General features: G+C 35.3%; 2 protein-coding genes across 2 annotated transcripts; one reads left to right on the plus strand and one right to left on the minus strand.

Moving 5' to 3' along the window:
• Window positions 1-4,202: 4,202 nt before the first annotated feature.
• On the minus strand, window positions 4,203-8,156 carry LOC133702824 (uncharacterized). Its single transcript, XM_062127136.1, has 6 exons — window positions 7,907-8,156; window positions 7,678-7,823; window positions 6,552-6,721; window positions 5,636-5,713; window positions 5,031-5,175; window positions 4,203-4,933 (listed from the first exon to the last, which is right to left on the minus strand). Exons 1-6 carry the CDS (start codon window positions 8,019-8,021, stop codon window positions 4,520-4,522), a joined length of 1,068 nt encoding a protein of 355 aa, XP_061983120.1. The 5' UTR covers window positions 8,022-8,156; the 3' UTR covers window positions 4,203-4,519.
• A 140-nt stretch (window positions 8,157-8,296) lies between these two features.
• LOC133702823 (AUGMIN subunit 4) lies at window positions 8,297-16,818 on the plus strand. Its single transcript, XM_062127135.1, has 13 exons — window positions 8,297-8,623; window positions 8,708-8,755; window positions 8,857-8,967; window positions 9,269-9,622; window positions 9,763-9,859; window positions 10,462-10,507; window positions 10,690-10,783; window positions 10,896-10,967; window positions 15,570-15,628; window positions 15,814-15,882; window positions 15,982-16,033; window positions 16,402-16,479; window positions 16,553-16,818. The coding sequence occupies exons 1-13, from the start codon at window positions 8,492-8,494 to the stop codon at window positions 16,628-16,630; spliced, it is 1,290 nt and encodes a 429-aa protein (XP_061983119.1). The 5' UTR covers window positions 8,297-8,491; the 3' UTR covers window positions 16,631-16,818.
• Window positions 16,819-27,063: the final 10,245 nt, after the last annotated feature.

The following is a 27,063-nucleotide window of genomic DNA, read 5'->3' on the forward strand; positions in this document are numbered from 1 at the left end:
GTAGTAGCCGATCCAAGTATTTTTTTGAACCATTTGTTAAAGAAAAAAATTAACTCCACCGAATTATTGTTGTATAATATTTAAGAATCACCTTTTTCTATAGGTCACGTGGACAACTTATGACAATGATATATTGACAGTTGCTCTAGCTATTTGCATTAACGGGATGTATATATGGACATTAGTGGTCCCGTTGATATTTTTTTAAATGGTTAAGCTACATTGCACAAATCGGGTAATGCAACAATTTAGCTATATATAAGACATTCAAGTCAACATCGATACGAGAAATGTGTTGCACACTTTAAATTAGGGGTGATTATTTGTGGTCCAGTTTGGTTTTTACCTATAAAAACCAACTAAATCGATTTTAAAAAAAAACAAACCCGAAACCGAACTGAAACCGAGTCAAACCAACCAGTTTCGGTTCAGTTTTTAATGTAAAAAACTGAGAAAACCTATATTCTTTTTTGGGCTATTTGTAATGGGTTTTTTTAGGCAGTTGGACCACAGGGGGAGGGGTGGTCACTCATATAAGTCACAACCCTCCATTGAGTTGCCTTCTAAGATCAAAAGCTGGAGAATCCTATGTAGTTCGTTCCTTTACGGCTGAGACTCTGGAATTCAAAACCCTCGCCTGTTGGCTTTCACTCTCGGAAATTAAGAGGGGGCAGTCGTGGGTGATCTTGTGTATATGAAGAGGAAAGGCCAACTGGATAGGTTCTGCCGTTCAGGAACACGTTGATCTTTTGTTGAGACTTTAGAGGCATGATTGGTTTGAACTTTCAAATGTCAGCTGATGCTTGAAGTTGGCATGTCTCTGGTTGTCTCATGTCTGTGTTTGAGAGTCTAAGGAGAGGGGGCGGCCGCGGGTGCTAGAGTTAGGTTAGTGGTTTACTAGGCAAATATTTTTTTTCTATTTATAGTATTTTTTTTAATTAGAACCGGTTTAGTTCAGTTTGGGTTTACTGGTTTCAACAGTACAAAACCGAAACCGAATCGAACCAGAAGTTTTTCAAAAAATTCTAATCAGTTTTTTTCTTGGTTCGGTTTTTTCAGTTATTTTTTTTAGTTTTCTCGGTTTAATCAGTTTATCGGTTTTTTTGTTTACCCCTACTTTAAATCATCGAGGTAAAAATAATGATTACAACTGTTTAATCCCCATGAAGCTTATATATCACAATGAGATGCATGAAGGAATAAGATATTTATAGAGATACATCTTGTGACTACAAATAAAGATTATATGATTTAGTACACGAGTATTATGTGTTGGGTCATTATACTAGATCCCGAGGATGTTCCTCCACCTACATACATACAATACAAACAACATATTCAAAATATCATAAGTAATCAAATCTTTTTTATAATTAATATATGTTAAATGATGCATTTTATTTATTTATCTTTTAATTTAACATTAATGTTTTATTAATATTAGGTTGGTTTGTTATCACGGGAAGGTTGAGAGGCTGCAATTGTGCTTTGTAATATTAACAAAGAATACACAGGATATATCCATGCATCTCAGTTGTTCAATGCTTGCTGCAATGGGCTTAATAACTTTGGAGAGATGTTAACTCTTGATGATACTACGACAGAAGATGAGGTCACTCATGCATGAGTAGGAGTAGGATACAATCGTGCTATTAATGAGCCTAGATCATATAGTAGAGGACGTAGACATAGATAAATAGAAGTGTTATGTTGATATATTTTCAAACTTCAACTGCTAAAATCTTATATTATTCATGTATTTCATGTTCTTTTTACATATACATTTATTTATTTATTTACATTCTTGATGTTACTTGTGATTATGAAATGTGAGAATTTGTTATGGTTAGTTATTGTGATTTTTTGTAAGTATTTTTAAGTGAGATAACATTTTGGGTATAGTTTCTAAATAGGAGAAACTCTACTAAAGTTTTGTTAAAATTGAAAAATTTCTTACTCTATAAAATTATTAACTAAATTAAATGTAAAATTAAAATTATATTAAAAAAATAATATCAACAAAACAAACAATCATATTTTAACTATTAATACTCTAAAAATTAATTATACTTAAAAAAGAATATTAAAAAAAGTAATAATAATATTTTTAATACTAATACTTATAATTATACTAAAAGTGTAGGGAGCCTAGACGCCATGTGGTGGTTGGGCTGCACCCAAGAGAAAACAGACCAAGCCCCTAGTGGCGCGATACTGAGACCTGGGGTGGTGCTGCCCATGCACCACGTGGCGTGTGGTGTGCCCACGGCCAGCACCCAATGCTATTTTGGGTCCTGCCCTGCTAGGCCTATGGCTAGCTTGGGCCATGCCTGGCAGTGCCCCAGCCAAAGCATCACCTGACGCTTGAACTGCAGCGCAGAGGAAGCAAGCTAGACGCCACGTAGCGCCTGAGCTGTCTGCCCTCAGGAGGGAACCAAAGCACCACGTGTCCCAACATTTTTTTTCCATAGTAATAGCAGTTTTTTTAAATTTATTAATAATAATATTTTAGAGACTAATACTATTAATTATACAAAAAAATAATAATAGTTTTGAGATCAATACTATTAATTAGACAAAAAAATATATTTTTAATACCAATACTATCAATTATTCTAAAAACATATATTAAGAAATAATATAATAATTTTTTTAATATTAATTATACTAAAAAAATAATATCAACAAAACAAACAATCATATTTTAACTATTAATACTCTAAAAATTAATTATACTAAAAAAAGAATATTAAGAAAAGTAATAATAATATTTTTAATACTAATACTTGTAATTATACTAAAAGTACAGGGAGCTCAGGCAACACGTGGTGGTTGGGCTGCACCCAAGAGGAAACAGACCAAGCGCCAGGTGTGCGGTGCTGAGACCTGGGATGGTGCTGCCCAAGCGCCACGTGGTGTGCTCGCGGCCATTACTCAATGCTATTTTGGGTCATGGCGTGCCAGGCCCATGGCTAGCTTGGGCCATGCTTGGCAGTACCCAAGCCAAAACACCACCTGACGATTGAACTGCAGTGCATAGAAAGCAAGCCAGAAGCCACGTGGCTCTTAAGCTGTCCACCCTTAGGAGGGAACCCAAGCACCATATGTCCCAACATGATTTTTTCATAGTAATAACAGTTTTTTAAAATTTATTAATGATGATAATAATATTTATACTCTTATAAATTTGAATGAAAATAATAATATTTATAATACAAATAATCATATTTTTAATAGCAATAATATGAATTATTATAAAAATAATATTATTTATAACACCAAATATAATAATATTTTAGAGATTAATACTATTAATTTTACTAAAAAATAATATTAATAGAACAAATAATAATAGTTTTGAGATCAACAATATTAATTAAACTAAAATAATAAAAATAATAATTTTAATACCAATACGATCAATTATACTAAAAAAATGTATTAAGAAATAAGATAATAATAATTTTAATATTAATTATACTAAAAAAATAATATTAACAAAACAAACAATAATATTTTTATCATTAATACCCTAAACATTAATTATACGAAAAAAAGAATATTTTTAATACAATTATACTAAAAGCATCAGCAGCCCAAGCATCACGTGGCACTTGGACTACACCCAAGAGAAAGGAAATCAAGTGCCGCGCATGGCAGCCAAAGCACCACATGCGCTCTTGGTCTGCCCCAGCGGCTAAGGCCAGGCAGACCAAGCGCCGGGTGGCGACACGCCTGGCGCCCTGATTTGCCCCCGACCCCAAGACCGGGCAGACCGAGTGTCATGGGATAGCAGCCCCAGGAGGCTTGACTCCAGGCTAGTGCCCCTCAGCCCAACCACACTTCTGCCAAACAGTACAGTCCATAGTAAAAGCTCTCACTATCTACAGTAAATGCATTCACAATACATCTACAGTACAACACATCTACAGTACAACATAATGCAAGCCACAATAAATTCATTTATAATAAATAATATTTCATGTTATAGTAAAACAGTGATAAATTTTAGTTATAGTTAATATTTTAAGTTGACAAAACAAAAATTGAGTCTGACCCTAGTAGAGCACACATTACTAGTGATATCTCAAATATTATGCGGATTATCAATGAATTGCTTTGGTATGGCTGCGAAATTTACCACTCAATGTTTCCTCGGGGACACTATTAATTTAGCAATTGACACCAAATCACCTGCAGTATACAAAATAAACAGGAATTAATTCTAACTCCCATCTACATATGACATATCATCCTTTTGCAACATTTTCCAACCCACAATTATACAGTTTATAATGCTTCAAAGATCTTGAGGTCACTCAATCATGACCCTTTAACAATTCCATTCATCCTTGTATCACATGAAAACCAAAACTTGGTTCTGATAAGCCAAATACTCCTGTTACTCAACTCAAAATATTTTACCTATTATGCTACAATCAACTACTGAATACTATAGAGCTGACAGAAACTGGTCGGTCCCATAAGGGTGACGCAGACTGTTGGGATGTGCTGAACTTTAGTTCCTACCATGCAGGGATTTGCTCACTTGAGAGGCCAGGACTATGGCCTTTGCTTCAGCACTCATCGTCATCCACTCCCTGTCCGAGCGACGCTGATGCTGTCTTGCGTTCTTAGCTCGCTTTGGTGCTAATCGTGTGTCTCTTTCCACAAAGGCAAGTCTAAATTTTTCAGCCAAGGACAACTCCTTGGAGTTCGAAAGAATTGGAGAAACAGGTTTTAATGTAAACCCGCTTGCTGCCCACGTGCTGGGATTAATCTCCTGAACAAACAGATCATCCAGAGCAGTATCTGGAAAAGCTTCTACGGGAATATCCTTTCCTCTAAAGCCAAAGGGTGACCGCTTTGGATTTACTGAAATACGTGGGCACTCAGTTGCCAAGATCTCCAGTGATTCTTTATCAATATTTGGCTGCAAAAGATAGGGAAGTGTGACAAGAGGAAAGAGTAAGAAAGGCGAATTGCTCCCATCTTTGACTTGTAATTGTGCATAAATTACAACTGCTTACCCACACAAGCCAATGCAAGGATTCAGCATTATGACTGATTTCAGCAGTGTCAAGTTCCTCCCATGAATCTCCTACCATATCATCCAGCTTTGGTTTCAACAGAGTCAAGCAGCAGCGTGCTGTGTAGTCACTCCTTGGGCATCCTCTGCAATATTAACTTTGTTTTAAATCTGACATTCTACACCTGTTCAAATGTAGATGATTGCAAGAGATGACGTAGGAACCCTTGAAATTAGGAAATAACCATTTTTTTTTTGTTGAGTAGAAACTTTATAAGATTTAATCTGATTTAGGTGCCCCGTCCACTCACGTGTTGTAAATACTTGAGAATGATTTTTTTTTAATATTGAACTGTAGAAAATATATCAATGCCAGTTGTATTGCTCGTGTTTTCTTCATACTAACAGAAGGAAAAGAAAATAAAAGAATTCGGTCAATTATTTTACATGATGAAAACCTGCTGTACCAAGAAATGAAAGAAGGCAGAAAAACATTTATACCAAAACATTGTTCTATAATTAACACTTCATAAATAGATTTGATGTTTATAGTGAATCTCTTAGTTAAAATAACAGCCCTATATATGTCTTGGTTAGGAAGTTTACCCGCATCTCAATGTTTGCAGGGACTTGCAGTGCTCCACAAGTACAGAAACACTAGAAGCAGTAATTTTGTTGCATCGACTGCACAAAATAGTGTCACATGATTGGTATTTTTACTAAAGCAACGGAAAAGTGATAGCCAGCTGAATTGGAATTAGACAAATTACTGCTTAAAAGAATGAAATAAATTATAGCAAGGAGTATTTTAATAAATATCATGGAGGTCTAATGATAGATGCAAAAGATGTGCTTGAAGAATAAATCCAGGAGACCTAGCATCATTTAGGATCCATCAATCTGTAACAATAGGCCAAAGAGAGAGTCTGTCCATAGTCCAAATGCCTAAGTAGTTTCCTACACTTTCTTCTTCTTTTTTACTTTTTTTAAGAGCCATCTGAAAGTGTAGCTTGTATTACCAATACAAGGGCACTTCCTTCCCCTTGTTAGTCACCTGTCTACACATTCATACTTCCACATGATACCTTTTTTTTATGGCCAATGTTAATGCTAGAAATATGACCCATAAATATCTAGTTTTGAAGCTTTTCTACAAAGAAAACCAATTCAATTGGTCAGTCTTCCCCCACAAACTTTGATCCTCTTTCCTTTTCAAGCATTGCAACAGAAGATCCACTTATCTAACTTGTTCACCAGCAGAGTATGGTAAAAAAAGTCAACAAAATTCCTCCTAATTGCTCAATAAGTGATAACACGCTAAATGTTACATGGTATAGAAAAAAACATGAGATCACAGGCGTGCCTTTTGCGGTAAGAATCTAGAAACCAAGTTGACATAGTGGAAATACCTAAATATATTTAGAAAAGCTGCCCAGAGCACTGTGAGCCACACTAAATGATCCATTATTTTTGGTTAGAGGGAATACTTTCCAGCTTCATACTTATATCTGAACTTCCGTACCTTATATCCACAGCTCGAAGAAATTTACAAGTTTTAGTCACTTCTATTAAACCAGAATCAGTAACTTCCGAGCCAGAAATGTCAAGTATCTCCCAGGAAGTATCAGCTAAAGGAATGATAACCTCATCACATAGCATTTTCCTTCTCCTGGCAATTGCTACAATTGTCATCTGTGATGCAATAATACATCCATAGAGTGTTAGGATAAATGAGCATGAAGACCCACATGCCAGTGCACAATCATTAAAGCGGAAGATTGACACATGTTGGGGAAGCGGAATGTAACCTTGATATGTTCAATCAAATGCATAGATTCTTGGCATTGTATTAGTAAAGTTTGGATAAAATTAACGGACTAACTAGTGTAATTTTCATGGCTGCAAATCCTTCATCATACCAAATGTTCTAAGGCCTCTCAACCTGCCTTTTGAGGTCAAACAGGGCCTAAGAGTACAAGGGAAGAAGAATTCTCTAAGCTCCCAGTATAGAGATTACATTCATATTTTCAAGGATAAATGAAAGAGTTATCAGAACAAAGAGAGAGACAGAAAGGCCTCTAGTTTCTCTTCAATAGATTAGCCACTCTTTTACCTCAAAAAATCAAAATCATAAGGTAGTTTTTCCCTTCTTCTAGGAGAGTGCAGGGCTACACAAGATGTAATCAGGATTAGAAAGAGATGTGTGCGCCAAAATGAGAACAATTGAAAAGCTGTGCAAGCAACATTCTACGTTCTCATATTAGTGCGCATCAAATTCAATTGTCTTTTGTCTAGTTTAAACACTCTTACACACTACTACATCTGGGCATTCTCCACTACGTATGCGAACATCCAAAATCATGACTGGACATAATAATTTACGTATAAGAATTCCTAAGACCTGTTGAGTTATTTATTATTTGGCAAAAAAAAAAAAAAAAAGAAGAAGAGGGAAGAATCCTGTTCTTAATAGGGCATTAAATCCTCAACAGTTGAAAATGTAATCCATCCCTAAACCACCACAAAAAAAAAAAAAAAATGGTTCTAACAAATGAAGCGACAGAGAGATGCTAGCAAAGAGACGGACAAGAAAGACGGCAAATTTGAGAATTTTTTGGAGGCGTAAAGAAATAAAGAGAGAAGCTTACCTTAATATGCGGAGGAAAGGCAATAGAAATGTCACTCAAGTGGGCAATAATATCTTGTAAATTCTTGCCAACAACTCCGAGGCACAAGCTCAATAAACTTGGAGGTTTCGACTTGCCAGGACGACGGCGACGGCAGCTTAACAATCCTATCATCAACCCAATCACACACATGAAAGGAAAAACCCAAGAAATTACTGTAAGAGAGAGATGCGAATTGTGATTAAATTACCAGGGGATTGAAGGGCTGGGGAAAAGAGGGAAGACTTGGAAGGAGTAGATGTCATAATATTGGAATTCAAATCGAGTTTCTTCAAAGAGCTTGTAATTTCTTTCCCCTCTTCCATCACATCCCTTTCTTCAGTTCTTCCTCGACCGGCCTTCCACACACACACACACACACAAAACAAAGAGTAAAGAGAGAGGAAGGGGAAAAATAAATAAAAAAGAAAAGAGAGTGGTATAGCCGTATAGGTTACGTTTATTTGATAATATATTTATTTAAAAAATTAATTTTTGATATTAAAAAAAACAAAAAACAAAAAAGTGAAATCGCGTCCAATCCCAACACAAAACAGGCCCTAAAAAGCCCCAAATCACTGGTTGGGATATTTTGGTAACTTCAGAGAGGCAAATGATACTCAACAGCAACTTTTTGGTTGCTTCCGATCCGTGGGTTTCAAATCCAAGGATTTGTTGAAGAAGAAGAAGAAGTGGGTGAGAAAGCAGCAATATCCTCAGCCATTCTCTTCTAATCGGCTGACTTGATAAACCACATCGAGAAGAACAAGAAAGACGACGGCGTTTTAATAAATCAATGGTGAAGGGAGGAGTGCAAAACCCAGGATTAGCAGCGGATGTGAGTCAGGTGATTGATCAGTTGGAACGGCACTGTTTGGCACCCGACGGATCTCTTGTCTCCAAATCCGCCTTCTCCGACCTCCAACTCGTCAGTGCTATTTACTATTACCACCACCACTACCATTTTTATTTCTGCGTTTAAATGGTTAATAATGATATGATAATTTTTCAGGCCAGAGAGGAGATGTCTAGGGAGAGATTGCGCTACTTAGAAGCTCTGGTACTTCTTCTTCTTCCTCCTCCTCTATTATTTATATAGGTAACCGAGTGTTTTCGAGTGTTATACATATAATATTTAAAAGAAAAATGATTATTATGCAGGCAATTTATTGTGAAGCAATTGCCATGGTGGAAGAGTATCAACAGCAGGGTGTTTCCATGGCTAATCTTGGAGGAATTCGAGATGTCCAAGGCTCGAACAGTTCTCCTCAGGTTTTTTTTTAAATAAAATTAATTTCCCCGATAACGACAAGTGATTTTCAGTTCAGAACCAAAAACACGTTGAAGTAGGAAAAACGCTGAAATAAATAATTTATCAAATTATTCTACTAAATGTTGATCCATGTGTATTGGTTTCATTTTTTTTTAAATAATTGCTTACCGGGATATCCAATATAGATCGAATTCCGGGATAATTTGTTTTTCATTCCTTTTAATTTACTTGTAATTGAAGGTGTATTTGAGGATCTGGATTCAATAAAAGAAACTTCTTCTGCCTACTTTTCATTCTTAGGTTTATGAGACTCTAGAGCACCGCTTAGTCGTTGCAGAAGCAGCTCAGAAATTGAGGCTTCCTCTTATATCGAAGGATGGTGAGATCCATGAGGAGGAAATTGAAAAATGGACTGTAATGTCTCGAAGTTCCCTTGATAGTACAAATACCAGTGTTACCATCAGCTCAACCTCTAACTCAATCAATTATACAAACAGTTCTTCAAACAGCACTGCAAGTGCAGCAAACAATGCCGCTCTTCTTACTAATAATGACTCAACAGAACCTGGAGTTGGTGGCGTTCCTAATCGCTTTCTTGGCATAACACCTGCCTATTTGTGGCAAACTCATCTTCAACAAATGCCATTCATGATGGTATGTTTCCCCCATGGAATGCAATCTATTATAATGCTTTAAGCATGTTCTCTTCACACATTTCACACACACAAACACACTCACACAGATATATTATCTTTCTGTATTATATCTATTTGATATTGTGCCAGCTCTTGTAGGACATTGCTGAATATCAGATGTCTCTTTCATGTGAGGTTGAGGCTCGCTTGAAAGCTAAATGCATTAAGTTAGCTGATGCTTTTGTTGATGATATTGGTAGGTTCTTGTGAATTGCCTCATCCTCCTCGCATAGTTTCACTCTTTTCTTATCATCTACCATATGCATGTTATCTACTAGTGTTTTTGCAATACACAATCTATGACAAGTAGCTGTCTATCTACGAGTCATTGCTTGGGGAGAGGTAGCCCTCTTGATAATGCATAACATGGAGTGTTGCCCTCTAATTCTTGCTTTTAACCATGATGATAATGCAAGTAGAATATAACCTGTTAGTTTGTATTGATGTATGAATTTGCACTGCATTTGGTCTGGGAGATATGCGAGGGGGTAGCAATTTTGTCAAAAAAGCAATGAACTAGGTGCTGTTTTTGGCTCTAGCTCAAGTTTAACGCGGTGGTAGTTCATCATAATATTTATAATTTAGCAAAAGCAACCAAGACTAAATTCACTGCATATTATCGTCCAAGCAAGGCTTATATTCAAAATAAAAGTTTCTCATCATCATTATATGTGTGTTTTGATTGGTATCCTATCGCATGCACCATTTTAATGGTAGTATCATATTGGTATCATATTAAGTAATAAAACTCATGTGTATTACAGTAATTTAATTTGACTTAATATTTTACTGATGCAGATTCAATGCCTGTTAATCAAAATTCAACTGCTCGCCTTCCAGAGAGGTTTGGACACTCTCATTGCTAGTTCTTGAATTTTTTTTCCTTCAATATGGAATGCAGAAAGTTATGTTAATTCTTGATAATGCAATGTTATGTTATGGAGCAGTCCAGTACGGGGGACCACAAATCTTAATAAAATTGTAAGCTATTGCATGTTGCACTCAACTTACTTTTCACATTATCAGGGTCAAGTTGATAATTGAGGAAATTGAGAAGGAAGAAGCAGCCCTGCGAGAGGATCTTTATTCTGCAGATAGAAAATTTGCTGAATATTACAATGTAAGTTGATATGCAATTTTCATGGTTTTTTTTTTAATATTTTTTTCTCTTACTTTTCTTTTTAGTTTTGCTTACTAGCATAATAATTACATGATAATTTCGTCTTGGAAAGGTCTTAGAGCAGATACTTGGCGTGCTTATTAAGCTTGTCAAAGATTTGAAGCTGCAACATCAACATAAATATGTAAGTCTAATTTGAAAAATCAAGACTGGTTTGACTGTTGAATTTAAACAATGCTTCAATCAATTTATTTGCTTTTGCTTAAAGATGTTTTTGGTCACTAAGGAGCTAGGAACATATTGAACCTTGAACTTTCAAGATGCTCTACTACCGACTTCAATTTTTGGGTGGTTTTGGTTCCCCTGTTTGCTTCTATCAGCATCACAACATTTTAGTATTGCTTTTGGTGACCTTAATGATACGTGGACCTTTTAGTATTTATTATTGATGACCTGTAATCTTACATGGAAAAAATATCATCTGTGGCCAAGCACCAATTTAATGGGCCCTAGGAGCTGCTACTCCAATGATGTAAGGTCAGCTATATTAAGTTCAATCCAAACTAGTTTAGTGTTGGCTGCATATGTTCATCTTTAATCAGTTTTGACGTGGACAAATATTCCATAAGCTGGTAGAAATGCTGGATTATTCTTCAACATTTCAACATCATTTGTTTGGGTCCTCTTACCCTCCTTTTTCTTAGTACTTTAATTTGATTGCCATCACTGATGCAGCTTTTCTGTAAGAATTGGATATGGCAGAACCATCTTGGATAGCTTTCCCATAACTTCTCATAAATTAATCCCAGATAGGCATGAGGCACCAGTACGACCAAGGTTGTCAAAAACGCTTTTTTGACACGACACAGAACATACAATATAAACTCGAATCGTAAAATCGCAAGTAAAATTTTTTAACTAAAAATCGTAAAATCGCAAGTAAAATATTTTAACTAAATTGCAAGATCCAGTCAAGTAGTAAATAATAATATAACACAATTAAAATAAAAGTGAAATAAACAATACAAATGTCCAAACACCTTAAAATACACAATTCAAATAAAAATTCATACATGTCCATAGAATTTCATTAACTAAAAGTTAACAAACCTAAAACAAACAATCTGTTGGCGTGTCATGTAAACTAAACACACCCTCATTGCCTTTATCTTCCTCATTATTCCTAAAACATTCATCAAAATCATTACCATCTAAAGGATTATTACTGCTACTACTAGTATCAGCACCGATATTATGAACATTAGTGCTACTAGTACCAACACCAATATTGTCAACAATATTTAAGATAATCCAAACCTCTTTATGGTAGTTAAGAAAAGGCAGTGTAAAGAAAAAGCTACATGAACTTCATTAACCAGAGTGTCAGGGGGACTCTGTCTAACACAATTTTTTTGGGTTTAGGGAAGTCAACTGCTGAGCTTCTTGGCACCGGAACCACAATGAGCTTAACAATAGAAAAGACAAGATTTCTTTAAAAACTCAATCCTAAGAGTTCTTGTTGCCAAAATAACAATGAACTTAACAAAAGAAAAGCATATTTTCATCTAAGCAGTGAATCCCAACAGTAAACGAAACATGACTGAAGTTTTTTGTAAGAATTTACAATCAACTATCCCTAATAATGAGCTGAAATCCTAGCAGTCAAATTCTCAACTTACCACACAAGCAATTTCAAGATTGCACATCGTAGATTCTGTTTCTCCATAGGTTATCAACCAGTATTAGAACATTACACTTGCCATACCTACCTAAATTCCTTTAACATTCAGTTTTCTCTCAAAATTACATGCAAAATATAAAAACCTTAAAACATTGAGAACCTAAACTAAATGCCCAAGTTCTTTCAACCACAGTAGTGAAAAATATTACTTCACAACATCAATTTCAATTGCTTATTCCTTGCATTAACATTAAAAGGAACCTTAAAAATCATTGAGTAGGAGATTATTTTTGTTTTAGATGTCCTAATTAATGACCTATTTAGGCTCTTGGCTATCCACAAACTAGAAACTATCAACTCTACACCAACAAGAAAAAAGATGGCTAAATAAAATTAAACATAGGTAATCTAAATAACATGAAATTCATATAATTAAGAAGCTTAGTTAAAGATAATGGAAAGTGACCTTGACAAGAGTGCAATCTTGGTATGCTTCGTTGTCTATGCGGACTCTGCAACACCAAAACCAGCAAGCAAGATCAAACAGAGCATACAGTTGAGGATCTAGATGCATTTCAGTGATGTAAATTTCCTAAATTGGAAATTGAAAGGTAACAAACAAGTAAATGGAAACTCAAGTTCACAACACACAGAAGTACAACATCGTTAGACAGCTTCAATCGATGGTTAATTAGAAATTACAAGAAACATAGAAGGACTAGCAGCACCACTCCCCCTTTGAGAAAATTACAAATTACAAGAAACATAAAAAAATCTATTCTGCTGATCTTTGCGTCATGAATTTAACAGAACAGAAGCAAACCAATTAATAGTAGAAGATAAACACAGAATACCCAGATAGTTTTTTTTTGTCTCTAATCACCACCATTAGACAAAAAAAACAAAGCTTGGGATTGGGAATAAATTCTTACCTTCGTCTCGCCAAGAACGCTCCGGATCTGGGGAAAGTGATTTCTTAATCTGTTGGGGAAAGGGGAAGGGAGTCAGGGACGAAGGGTGGAGTCACTGGAGTGGAGTGTCGGTCACGGGTGGGGTGGGGATTGGGAAAAGAGAGTGCTGAGTCAGCACAAGCACAACTGAGTAACATATGTTTAAATTTAATGTGAAATCGGGAAAACGTTACGTTTCTAACGTTTTTTACGAGTTGACCCGATTTTATGCGAGTTTGACTGGGTTTGACCAATTTTACTGATTTTCGAGTTTTAACCCTGATTTTACACGTTTTATATGTTTTGACTCGTAAAATCGGACGACTTGTCCAATTTACGAGTCAAAACGCATTTTTAACAACCATGAGTACGACCCTTCCTTGAAAGAATTATTGGCCCTTTCCTATGCTATACAACCATCTGAACATCCTCATTTAATGCACATGTTGCTATTTCACTTTCCAACACCGACTATCATAGGGTGTAGTTGTCAAATTTATTTTGTAAATTTTACCTTTTGCTTGGATTATTTTACTCACATGACACTTTATTTCCACTTAGAGGATAATTGCTTTCTTTAATTCTATAGGCACATCATTCTCAATGTTCTCCTCTTTAGGGAAATCCATGGAAATGCTAGCATTTTAGTACCTTTACCCATGTAGGTTAACAATTTGCTGCTTATCTTTAGCACTGCTAAGGTTGTGAAACTAAGTGCTTGAAAAAAAAATGGTGATTTGAAAAAAAAAATGTATCTCATTTTCATCATATAGAGAAGGAAAAAAAAATCACCTGCTTTCCTCTCACCTCTGTAGTCTAGAAAAACCAGAACTTAAGTTTTCGTTTCCTTCCTTTTATTGATAACAAGACTGACAAAAGCAAAAAAAAAAAAAAAAAAGAACGGTTTTTGACCCTGCTCTCTTTCCCCAGAGACTCACTTTTTAACTAGTTCAAGGTTCTGTCAGTCTTGCCTCAGACAAAAATTGTTTCCAAGCCTGTATAGTGGCACATCGGAACCTGCACTCACCAATGTCTTCAATGGTGTATTAGTTATTACCATATCAAGTGCCAAAATTAAACTCTGCTATTGTTTAGACTTGCAATTGTGGCTCATTTGTTGTTTCATGGTGCTCACATATGTCCAAAGGTGGTTGAATCACTGGGTTGTTATTACCATATTCAAGCAGGTCCTGGCTGGCTTGTTTTTTTCAATGGTTAATTTTCTGCATGCTTGCTTTTAGGATTTCTTGAGTGGATCTAATTCTGAAATCTGGCGCTAGATTTAAATGTGTGACCATCCTTGAGTTCCTTACCATGGATGTTGCATTGGCTGGCATGACCAAGAGGATTATTATAGGAGTATTGATCAGCAATTGTTTACTTGCAATTTGATCTGGGTTTCTCCATTTGGATGATAGTCATGAGATTGTGTTCTGAGGTTAATTTTCTGTTTGATTTGGTTTTATTTTCGTAAGAAGAACATGGCCATGGAAATTGTGGGAGAGAGCACACATGCATGCCAACTGATTAAACCAAACATGTATTAAATCAATTATTTTCTCACTGTTTGGTTGTTGGATTCTTTCACTAAATGACTGTATCCATGTTTCAGAATAACGTGAAAAATTGTATCTTGTGTTCTAACTCGAATAGGAAGTCAGGCTTCTAATGAAAATCAATTATTTTTTCACTGCGATTTGTTTCTATTAGCCAGTCCTTTTCTTTTTCCACCATGTCTAATAACATGGGCATCAATGTGGAGAAAATAAAAGCCACTTAAGCACTTTAAATTGTTTTTAATTTTTTTTAAGTAGACTATCTTATGTTTTTAAAAGTTTTAAGTAGACTCCCATATGTCTGCTAAGTGTGTTACTGACATGGCCAGCTGGCCACATGATGCCACAGCAGCATAAGAACAATTTTCAGTAGGATTAATCCTGAATTTTTATATTAGATTTTCTTGCTGATGGAAGCTAAATGAAGTCTTGGGGTAAGGAAAACAAAGCTCCAAAAGCAAGGTGGATGGGAAAAATTATCTAAAGTTCAGGGTCCAATTTGCTGCCAAAACTATCATTGAATCAATTTGATTTCATTATAATTCATTCGTCTTCCTACTTAGATGCACTTCTAAATCCATTTTCCAACTTTTTTATAGGATGAACTACAGAAGACTTGGTTGTGTAAAAGGTGTGAGACCATGAGTGCAAAACTAAGGTTTGTTATGCTATCTGCTGTTTAGATTGCCATCCCATGAGTGCAAGAGGAGGAAATGAACAGAAATGTACATGTCATACATGATACATACCAGAAATCAATGGCTATTTCTTGTTACCTTTTAGCTGTGATGCAATTCTGGGTGATGAAATGTTAACCTTTGAATTTTATAATTATCATCTCAGGGTTCTGGAGCATGTTCTCCTTCTTGAAACTTATACTCAGGAGTCAATACCAGCTCTTCATAAAATAAGGTACTTGACAATGACACTCTTTATTGTCTGTGTGTTTTGTGTTTTAGTACTCTTTACTAGTTCATTACTGTTTTTTAATCAATCTTATTTATATTTCAGGAAATATCTTGTCGAGGCCACAGAAGAAGCTTCTATTGCATACAATAAAGCGGTTTGTTTCGTTACATCTCTAACAAAGTTGACCACATATTATCTGGATCATTGCTTGCTCTAAGACTGTCAGACATGAAATTTGTACACTCCTTTTGTGTTTGTGCATGCTATGTAATCATCCTATGCAGATATCTAAATCGCTTCTGTGACTTACAACTTAAATTCATGTCCAACATGATTCTTATGATGACTTAAGAGATGCTGTGTAAGGATCTGCATTTTCCTAATAGTGCATGAATTCAGAATATCATTTCTGGCCAAATACTTGGAAATGTTTTGTTCTGTTTCTGTCACCACCGTTTTGTGGGTTATTCCCCCATTATATCCCGGTCTTCAATTTGAAGTTGTGGCCAACTTTCTTACCAGGTTACACGCCTGCGTGAATATCAAGGTGTTGATCCTCACTTTGACACAATCGCAAGACAGTACCATGATATTGTAAAGGTAACACCAGTTTGCATACTGCCTTTGTTGTCAAAAGTACTTTCATTGATCTCATGTCGGCCTCGTCCTGCAGAAATTGGAAAACATGCAATGGACAATCCATCAAGTTGAAATGGACCTGAAACGGTTACCAGATCATCCAAGAGCTTAAATTGGATTTATTTCTTGACTTCTTAGTACTTTTATAGGCCAAGGACCGAACCAAGTATCAATGTTTGATACCTAGTCTTTTTGTCCTTTTCGTTTTTGTCAAATTTGTATTCCCTGGTCAGTTGCATTGCCAGGATGTAGAATAACATGCTCAACAATTAGCTATAAAAAGATAATATTGGTTCACAATTTTCTGGGATAGAGATTTTTGGTTCCCCCCCCCCCCCCCCCTAATAGTTTGTATTTGGATGGAACATATTGCTTGGATGTCCAGCTGGTTGGGTTTGTATTTGGATGGAACATATTGCTTGGATGTCCAGCTGGTTGGGATTTTCTATTGTTTGCTGCTTTAATTCGGTGGAGGCGTGTGGTTTGTGTGCTTTTTTTTCCCGCCATTCTCATAGTTGGTCAATTATACTATTCATTGATTTTTGGGGTGTTTTAGGAAAAAAAAAAGAAGAGAAAAAGAGTGCACTTAGGTCTTTATAGAATTTTATAGATGTTTTCACATTAAAAAAATTAAAATGATTGAAAAAAAAGTATTTGATACAAGAATCATCTTGCTTGCCATTCCAGCTACAACAATGTATTTTGGGTATGAGACGACGACGTGTTGTTTGCCACGTCAAACAAAACAACGTGTTCCAATTGGCAAACATCGATATGTCCGAGTGGCTAGGAAGGGAGGCATGAGAACTATTGAGCCATGTTGGCGCAGGTCCAGATCCTTCCTCCTTTTAACACGAGAATAATTGTAATGCTTTTGCCTTTTTTACGAGCTCTCCATTTTCTGTGAGGGTCTAGCAAGATCTTGCCATTCTTACGATGGTGATTAGGGCAGTGTTCCTTGTTCTGACTCTAAGAAGAAGCAGAAGAAGTTGAAACGGGTAAAGGGAACAATACTCACGTGGACGGCTGCGAATGCTTCTTCATTAAAGGGGTGGCGCGTGGCAGAGACATCTCTTTAGAGTAAAAAGGGCACAGTATCATATCAGTTCAAGGGGGGTAAAAATTAACAAGTGGAGACCGACACCACATTGGAGAAGAATCCTTGCCAGCCAGTTACAATCTTTATTTCAAATTTAAACTCTATGAATTCAGTTAATAAATTGGGAGGATGGATCAGCAGAGGAGATAAGAAATTGCTTTGAAGCAAATCACATTTACCTTACCGATGGAGGCTCTGCTCTGGAATTTCCCGGTTTCGTTAGTTCTGTATTAAAACAGGGAAATTCCAGACAAGTTGACGTAAACCGGCTGAGGTTCATCTTGAGGAACCACCTCATGCCCCTGGTTACCGTTGACAGACCTTATGGGAGAGTTTGGTGGGGGATTCATGGGCCTTTTCCCTTGATCCTTAGATAACCAGTTCATCCTAGTTGTCATCATCCTCAACTACTGGACAATTTCCTCCAATGTATTTTGTTGGTTTTGTTGATTTTGTTGCTATAAATCTTCTTGTTGTTTCATTCCTGCTACTGTTTGTATTAGTTGTGAAACTCTCGTGTCTTTTGTCATTGTTTTGTCCTAAGAACTCCTGCTCTGATACTATTTGTAAATACCCTGGATTCTTTTATTTTCTTGGGGTATAAACTGAAGAAAAATAGTTAATATGCTGATGTGTTTTTATTGAATTGTAATTGGAACTGCGAAATGAGATTGGGAGTTCTGAATTGGAAAGAACAAAATTTAAAAGAGCAAATTAAATTAACAAATCCTAAACTAAAGGCTAACCAGTTCTTCAACTTCCATAATACACCACCACAACAGGCTATTTATCGGCTGTTTTCACATGGAAAGAGAGGCTATGCAATGGTACCAAGTAGGGATGTTCAAAATAAACGATTAACCGAGAAAACTGAAGAAAAATTAACTGAAAAAACCAAACTGAAATGAAAAACCAATTAAACCGATTGTCAAAACCATAAATTTTAACAGGTCCAGTTCGATTTCAGTTTTGAACCAGAAACCGGCACAAACCAAACCGGACCCACTAAAAGCTAAAAGTTACACAAATCTTTGAGGTATAAATAGTTAAACTGTAACCTAACCCTAACAGTTAATATAACCTTCCTGCCTGCCTCTCACAAAAAGCCGCCGCTTGCCCCAAAAATATTCTCAATCTTCTTCTCGATTAATTTTCAATCTTCCTTTCCCAGTTTCCCAATCTTCCTTTCCAGTAGGTTGTTGAATGAGCTTTCAATGTGAAGGTCACATTTTTCAACGTCACATACACATCCAAAGATTATAAGCCTATGTAACTTGAAAATTTATAGTAGCTTGTACTTGCTATATATACTCCATAGGAGAAGAACAAAGCTACCACAAAGACAATATCTTTGCGCATCTTTGTCACTTGTATCTTTTTTTTGTTCTCATCTTTCCTCCCTTTTCATTTGTAGTTGTCTTTTTTGTGGTAAGTATTCGTGGTAATGGCTGAGATCGATGGGATTAATGGCAATGGAAACCATGGAGGAGTTGTTTTGGATATTAAAGATAATTATTCTTCATCTAGCTTCATCAAGGAAGTTTCTGTCTTGAACTTCTCCGTGCCTTTCATGCAAAAGGGTTGTCAAATCTATCTTCTTTCTGTGTGGTTATGCCTGTGTTTTCTCCTTGCCATATGAAAAATTCGGATGATAGGATTAGGTTTCCCGGTTTTTTTGCCAAAAAACCAGATTTAACCAAACCGGACCGGTTCGATTTGAACCAGTTTTCGGTTCGGTCCGGTTAATATTTCACAAAATTAATGTAATTCGGTTCGGTTGGTTTTTTAAGTCTAAACCGAACCAAACTGAACCATGAACACCCTTAGTATCAAGCATAGTTATTAAACCCGGACCGGTCTGACAGGTCGATTTGGGACTCGGTGACTGGATCGGTCCGAGTTTGTCAAAAGATAGGCTGTGAAACGACTTGGCCAAACCCGGTCGACCCATGACCCAGGTGAGACCTGTTGTTTTTTTTCAAATGTGGTTTTTCTCCTATACTTTTTTTTCATATTTTTTTAGTTGGTTATTAACACTTTTTAAAGTTCACTATATAAATATTAGAAAGTGTTTTGTTTTTTCAATGTGGGATTTGAAACTCTTTAGTATATATACTCTATGTTCACAAGAAAAAAGTTATGTTTTTTTAATGTGAGATAAAATAAAGTTATGTTTTTTCAATGTGAGATAAAATTTTTTTTGTTTAAATATTTCAACTTAAAAGGATAACATGATATAGTTTTTAATGTGGGATTTGAAACTCTTTAGTATATATACTCTATGTTCACAAGAAAAAAAATATGTTTTTTTAATGTGGGATTTGAAACCCATTAGTATATATACTCCTATGTTTCCAAGAAAAAGTTATTTTTTCAATGTGGAATTTGAAGCCATTTCATATATATACTTTATGTTTCCTAGAAAAAAGTTATGTTTTTTCAATATGGGATAAAAAACCTTTTGTTTTAAATACTTCAACTTAAAAGAATAACATAATATCTTTTCAATGTGAGATTTGAAGCCCTTTAGTATATTTACTCTATGTTCACAAGAAAAAAGTTATGTGTTTTCAATGTGGGATAAAAAAACTTTTTAAAATATTTTTTAAAATTTCATTATTTACAACATGTACATTCTATATTCACATGGATTTTTTCTTAATTTTTTCATATGAAATATTAAAATTTTAAATATATATTTTAAAATTTTCCGGGTTAACCCACGAAACTCGGGACCCGGCCTCTTAGCTAGGTCAGCTCCGGGCTGTGTTTGATAACTATGGTATCAAGAACTAACAAAAAAAAAATATTCTCACAAGTTAGGAGACTTTTATAAAAGCTCTCCAGATTTGTTTTAGAGCAACATCTTATGATGACCCAATGGAAGCCCTTATTAATATCAATCAAACTTCAACAGTAGAGATCTATAAAACTCAAGAATTCTTTCAAATCAGGTCAGAGAATAGTCTGATTCTCACTGACTCAACTATTTTTTAAAAGGATTAAAGGAGAAGATTAAGATCAGAGTATGAATGTCAAACCCCCAGAACCTAACAGCTGCTTATAGGTTTGTCAGAATACAGGAGGACAACTTGATAGTTGTTAGAAGATCTTGAAAACCTAGCTTTACTAGTTTTTAGGTTTGGGATATAACACAAGCCCAACCTAAGGTTGAAAACAAATAAGTTGTTCTTATACAAAAGCTCACTCCAGCTCAAATTAAAGAAAAAAAGAGATAAAAGGGGCTTTGCTTTAAATGCGATGGTAAGAGGGGGTCGAGGCATAAGTGTGGAGATTTAAAGTTGTTCATGATAGAGGAAATGAAGGAGAAGGCTGAAAAAAATCTACTAGTATGATAAGAGATCTTATTGATTTGAGGGACCCAAAGGAGGAAGGCACAAAAGAAGTAGGCATATCCCTTTATGCTATCATTAGAAATCCGAATCCTAAAACTATAAGGGTGGAAATTAAACAAAATGGCTATAATTTTATGGCCTTAATAGACATAAGGAGTACATATAACTTCTTACATCCAAGAGTGTTTAAAAGGGTTGGGCTAAATATTTCTAGACATAAGCTCATTGGAATGAACATTATTGATGGTTCAAGGATATAGAGTGAGGGAAGCTGTTCAGATGTTAAATTATTAATTTAGGATGGTTAGTTCATTACACAAGTCTACATTATTCAATTGGGTGGCTGTGATATCATTTTAAGAATCCAATGGCTCAAAAGTCGTGGGCCAATTCTTTAGGACTTCACGGCCTTGATAATGGAATTCCAGCATTGTGGTAAAAAGGTTTAGATTAAAGGTATGAGGGTTGAGGTTGAGGGGTTGAAGATAGACCATTGACCAACATTTTTATAAGAGATGAGAAGGGTAGCATAAGGCTTTTTTTTGCAGGTTTGGGAGACGAGTTTGGTTCAGAGTGAGATTCCAAAACAATTTGAAGACATGTTGCTAAAGTTTGAGGGAGTGTTTCAAGAACTAATGGGGTTGCCGTTAAGCAGGTCAAATGTCAATTTTACCAGGTTTTTTGGCTTGTTCAATTCTCTCAGCCACTATCACCATGTTAGTGAAGTACTAGGTTGGAGCACCTATTAGATGATCAAAATAAGGGTCTTTGAAAGTATTAGAAATAGATTGATTATTTCTTTCTCAATTAGATATGGATTAACTTGAACAACCTTTTCTCTCCACTGTTGAGCATACTCTCAAACTTATTTATGACTTCCTTTCTCCAACACTAATAAACTAGATTTGTTTAGAGCCATGCCCATGTTAAATTTGCATTGCTTAATGAAAGCATGTAAAAGATCCTTCCAGCTCTAGGTTTGTATGTCATTTAGCTTTATATACCAGCTTAATGCAACCTCACTCAAGCTATCTTAAAAGAAGTGCATTAACAACTTTTTATCATGCATAACTTCTGCCTTTTTGTTGAAATAGAACTTAAGGTGAGTGGTAGGGTAGTTAGTTCCAGTGTACTTTATAAACTCAGGTATACATAACTTCTTTGGTACAACCATATTTGGGACTAGATACATCTCGATGGCTTGAACAGGATCATACAAATCAATGCCTTCGATAACCCTTACTTTTGCTTTCTAATGCTGCTATCTTATCATGATCAATAGAGGATTTGTCTAGTGAGATTCATTAGCAAATGCATCCACAACTGTTGGGGTCGATGCAAGTATTGTTTACTGCCTAAATGCTGTATTACATCGGGGTTCCTAACTCTGTCCACCCATCCTTTCTTTAGGCTGAATTGTTGCCTGAGTCTGGACAAAAGTCATAGGAAAATTAGACAGGCCTTCACCGAAGATGTTTTTGAGCCTTTACTTGAGAAAGCTAGTGAGGCAGGCCATATTAACCTTTAGAGAGTCCAACTTTTTTTGGAAGTGGGCATCACGGTGAATGCGTTCTTCATCTTCCATGTTTCTCTGTTAAAGCCGGGTGTTGTAAACCCTGTGGATTTGAGCTTTTCAGGGACTTATATTTCAACCAGGATATGCACACGTGACATTTAAGACACCAAAGCATAATGCATGAATACTTATTGATTAGTACTTAAAAGTGTATTTTTATCAAGGTTTTATATCATCATTTTGCACTTGAAGTATCAATATCTCCTTAACTAGAGCATGTTTTATAATAACATGTCTAATAATATAAGATACCTTTAATTTATGGTAAATGTTCATCTTAAATGTAGGCCTACCACATAAATCAAAGAATTGATTGATGAGTTTAACTACTGAAATTGAGAAGACAAAGAGAGGGCTAAGCTTAGAAAAGAGATGTTGGTTTAGTCCAAACTGGAACACCATTCGGTTATTGGATCATAACTAGAGCTGTAGAACTTGGATTTAGGTCTAGTTTATATGTATGAAAAGCTAAGACATAGGCCTAAAACTTTCATGAAGAGTCCAAGATTCAAAAGGACCGTTTTCAAGTTCAAATTGTAGCAACAACAGAGAAGTCGGAATCTGTCGTGCAGCCTAGACACTATTCAGTGTTCAGCCCATATATTGAGTTCTAGGAGTCTAAATGCATTGATTCTTATTTTTTTTGGAAAGCCGAGATAATTTTCCAGAACTTTTATGAAGACTATCTGCTCCAATTCTGATGTTAGCAATGATGTTTTCTGCAGACAAGAAGATAAGAATGGTTACAAAGTCAAGAGGTGGCTACCCACTCAACAATTAGTCATCAAATTAATAGTTCTGAATTTTGACCTATAAAAGGAGGCATTTGCCATGTATTTAGGCATCTTGATTTTCAGATCAAGATCATTTCCTTACTTGCTTTCTTTCTTTGTAGTTTTAATGTTCTAGTTTTATTTCATGTTATAGTTTCATTAATCTCTTGTTTATGCCTTTCATTTTCTTTACTATACTTATATAATCATGTTCTCCTCTTGTTTATTCATGTTTTTCTTCTTCATTATGTTTAGCTAAGTTTATTATGTCAAGGTGAAAAGGTTTCACTAATGGTGCTAGGATAAGTATAATATAAACTCAATATGGACTTTAATGATTATATCCTTAACAGCTTGCTATTAACATGTCTTATCATTTTTATCTTATTAATTCTTAATACCTTACTTGTTAAATGGTTAATCTAAATTTGTGTTGTATAACACTTGGTACAACAAATGCTCGACACTTTCATAGCCAATTGTATGGTATAACCTACACCTGTGCTATGAAAGGAGCTTGATTTGTTGTTAACATAAGTTAGCATCATGAATTCCTGACAATATTTAAAAGTTTGGTGTTACTTGAATAAGATAATTAATATGATCATGTTAATAATTTATAATGAGCTATTAATGACAAATCATCCGATTTGAACCTCCTTTGTGTGTGGTTTCCAGTTGAGTAATAAAAAGAGTTTATATTATACTTATTTGAAATATCATTAGTGGATCCTCTAACCTTGACAACTGTTTTTATCATTGTTTAATCTTTACATTAATCTTACATCTCTAAATTCTCTTTAACTCATTATTATTATTATTATTATTATTATTATATAGTCAACCTCCCTGTGGTTCGATCCCAGTCTTGCCGAGTTATTTATTACTTCGACACTCCTGCACTTGGGATAAAATATCAATCTTTTGATCGTGTCACTTATGGACACAAATGTATATACACGTACATCGAATATGGATTAACCTGTTCAAAGAGCTAATCCATGATTTATTTCTTAAATACGAGAAATAATCAGTAGTCTAATGAATTTTTAAATTTTCCCTAAGTCCTCATCTCATTTAAATCCCATACACATTAGAGTGTAAAAACAAAGTGGGTTTGGGCCCCTTTCATTAAAAAAGACAAAATGGTTTTTATGTGCAGTAATTTCCTGGTCTTGGTCTTTGGGCAGTTCCCCTAAACTAATTTCCTATACTCAAAATAGGTTATGAAAGTCATGGTCTTAACTTGATTAAATTCTGTAGAATTCAGGATTTTTTATAAGGTCTGCATTGTTGCAAAATGAATTATTAGAGAGTCAACTTCTTAAGAGCAGGTTCTAGTCATTATATAAGGAGTAGGCTTACTACTTGGTCTCAATAAGGTCTATGATATACCCAATGACTACCTTTCATGAAGGCAGTATAATGGCTTACAAGGAATGGTTGCGACACAATATGACCACCATTACCAAGTAAATGCTCAGCTCATAGTTAAGTGTTTCATGAATCTGAACCATGACTAAAAGTCAGGTGGCAGACCACTACTCCCCCACCTAATCTAGAATTGGGTTTATTCTTAAAATTAAAATATGTGAAGGCATTAATCTATATCCGATGTACTTATGCACGAGTAGTATGTAAAAAATGCATGATAAAATTAAATTACACAGACTAACAAAATAAACAGGACATCGAATGGAGGAGCTGCCTTCTGGATTAAAGGATTTTTGGGTTTAATAATAAAATTATGATTTGATGGAGTCGCCACCTAGTTCAATGGTCACTAGAAAACCTATGGTTTACAAGAGTCTAGGTAAGGGGACTAGTTGTGTAAGGGGAAGACATATCACCCTAGTGCACCTTACCCATAGTAAGCTGCATTGTTGATTGATTGTTATTCCAAGTTATGTTTCCATTTATTAGTCTCATCTAAGGTTCATGATAGATCTCCGTTCATGAGGAAGTTTCTACCTTATCAAGTTAAATCATAATCGTTCTAGAAAACTTACGGTCTACAAGAGTCTAGGTATGGGGACTAGTTGTGCAAGGGGAAGATATATCACCCTAGTACACTCTACCCATGGTAAGTTGTATTGTTGATTGATTGTTATTCTAAGTCATCTTTCTATTTGTTGGTCTCATCTAAGGTTCATGACAGATCTCCCTTCATGAGGAAGTCTCTACATTGTCAAGTTAAATCATAATTGTTCTAGGATCTACATTTTAGCATCACATTTATTTCCTAATTGGTTTCTTTAATATAAGAGGGTACACTTTACAATATAATTTTATATTCTCAAATAATAAAGTTTACAACTATTCCTAATGTTTATTGCTATTAATTCATTTAATTTAATATCAGGAGTATGCATTATATTGTAAAATTCATACCCCAAATATTAATTAAACCAATTAATTTTTGTGATATTTTTAAAATTTTAGCCAAATCTTAATGGATAAATAAACTAGTTACGATATCCATTTTGTATTTTTAAAACATGATAAAGATACATTTTTTGTTTGTTTAGAAAATATACATGAAAAAATTTTAGAAACTAGCCATATGCAATTAAAACACTTGGTTAATTAAAAAAAATCATCATTTTATCTTTTTTTAACACATGCTAAAAAAACATAAAAAAATACAACCACACTGGAAGATTCAAGGATTGTAGGAATAGTGGCGACATATGTGCTCTACGCGCCACTGGCACTACCGGCATGTGGAACCAAGCACCGTTGCTGTTGAGAAAAAATAGGTGGATCGGGATCTGCTCCTTCTCATTCTTCCTATGTTGGCGATGAGAGCTACCATCACCTGTAAAACCAAGGAAAATCCACAAGCAAAAACAATTTCATCTCTTCTATGCAGATATGTATTTGTCATTTTAGGAGGAAAGACTAACTTATGAAGACCAAGGGCTTAGGGTTGATGTCAACAGGATTAATGTTGGTATGTTGTTTTCGGGTTAAAGGAACTATTGTTGTAGAGGTTGTGGTGTTGGTTTACACAATAAAAAGGATCAATGTCCTTTGTTTTATGGAGAAAGAAGGGGGCTATCGGTTTTAGGTCTGAAAATAAAGGAAGGAAGGAAGGAGGTAGCACTAGTTAATGGGTGTTGTTGGTCCATAATCGGGTTGGAGAGGAAGAGATTACTACTATAAATGCGGTCTTATTGTTTATTGGTGTTCAGGGGAGGAGAAAAAATCTGCTGGCTTCAACAAAATGAAGGAGAAGAGTTGAAGATGAGTTTTAGCCGTGTGTGGGTTGGTAGTGTAGAAAAGGTGGTTGCTGGTGTTGTTGGATGGGTTGTCACAAGGAAGAGGGAATCGTTAATGATGGAGCTGTTAGGTGGTGCTGTCGTGGATCAAAGGCTGGGAACCAAGAGGTCACGGTGGTAGGCTCAGTTATTGGAAGGTGAATTAGAGTTAATTATTTGTGTTTTTTTTTCACCTTCTCTTCACAAGGGATAACGGGTTTGTATTTTTTAAATAGGGGGAGAAATATTTTATGTGCTGGTGGCTATAGGTTTGTGTATGTTAACAGTAAAAGTGGCAATTGGCATTGTAAAAAAGGGAACACGAAATTGTTTTAGGCATTTTTTGGCATTTTCTTCCCCCGCATAAGAATCTTTCACTATTTATAGGTAAAAATTTTATCTTCTGAGATTCTTTCACTCTTTATAGCTAAAAACTTTATCTTCTTCCATGTAATTGCTTGGTCCCCAAGAAACCTAAAGA

This window comes from Populus nigra, chromosome 9 (genome assembly GCF_951802175.1).
Source record: "Populus nigra chromosome 9, ddPopNigr1.1, whole genome shotgun sequence".
NCBI lineage: Eukaryota > Viridiplantae > Streptophyta > Magnoliopsida > Malpighiales > Salicaceae > Populus > Populus nigra.

What these genes read in the sequence shown, in the direction of transcription:
- LOC133702824 (XM_062127136.1), bottom strand. Translation starts at nt 8,021, where the DNA reads ATGGAAGAGGGGAAAGAAATTACAAGCTCTTTGAAGAAACTCGATTTG. An exon ending in CCTTTCCTCCGCATATTAAG is followed by an intron (nt 6,722 to 7,677) that starts GTAAGCTTCTCT and finishes ATTGCATCACAG; the next exon opens with ATGACAATTGTAGCAATTGC. An exon ending in CTGCAAACATTGAGATGCGG is followed by an intron (nt 5,176 to 5,635) that starts GTAAACTTCCTA and finishes TTAATATTGCAG; the next exon opens with AGGATGCCCAAGGAGTGACT.
- LOC133702823 (XM_062127135.1), top strand. Translation starts at nt 8,492, where the DNA reads ATGGTGAAGGGAGGAGTGCAAAACCCAGGATTAGCAGCGGATGTGAGT. An exon ending in AACAAATGCCATTCATGATG is followed by an intron (nt 9,623 to 9,762) that starts GTATGTTTCCCC and finishes CAGCTCTTGTAG; the next exon opens with GACATTGCTGAATATCAGAT. An exon ending in AGTACCATGATATTGTAAAG is followed by an intron (nt 16,480 to 16,552) that starts GTAACACCAGTT and finishes CTCGTCCTGCAG; the next exon opens with AAATTGGAAAACATGCAATG.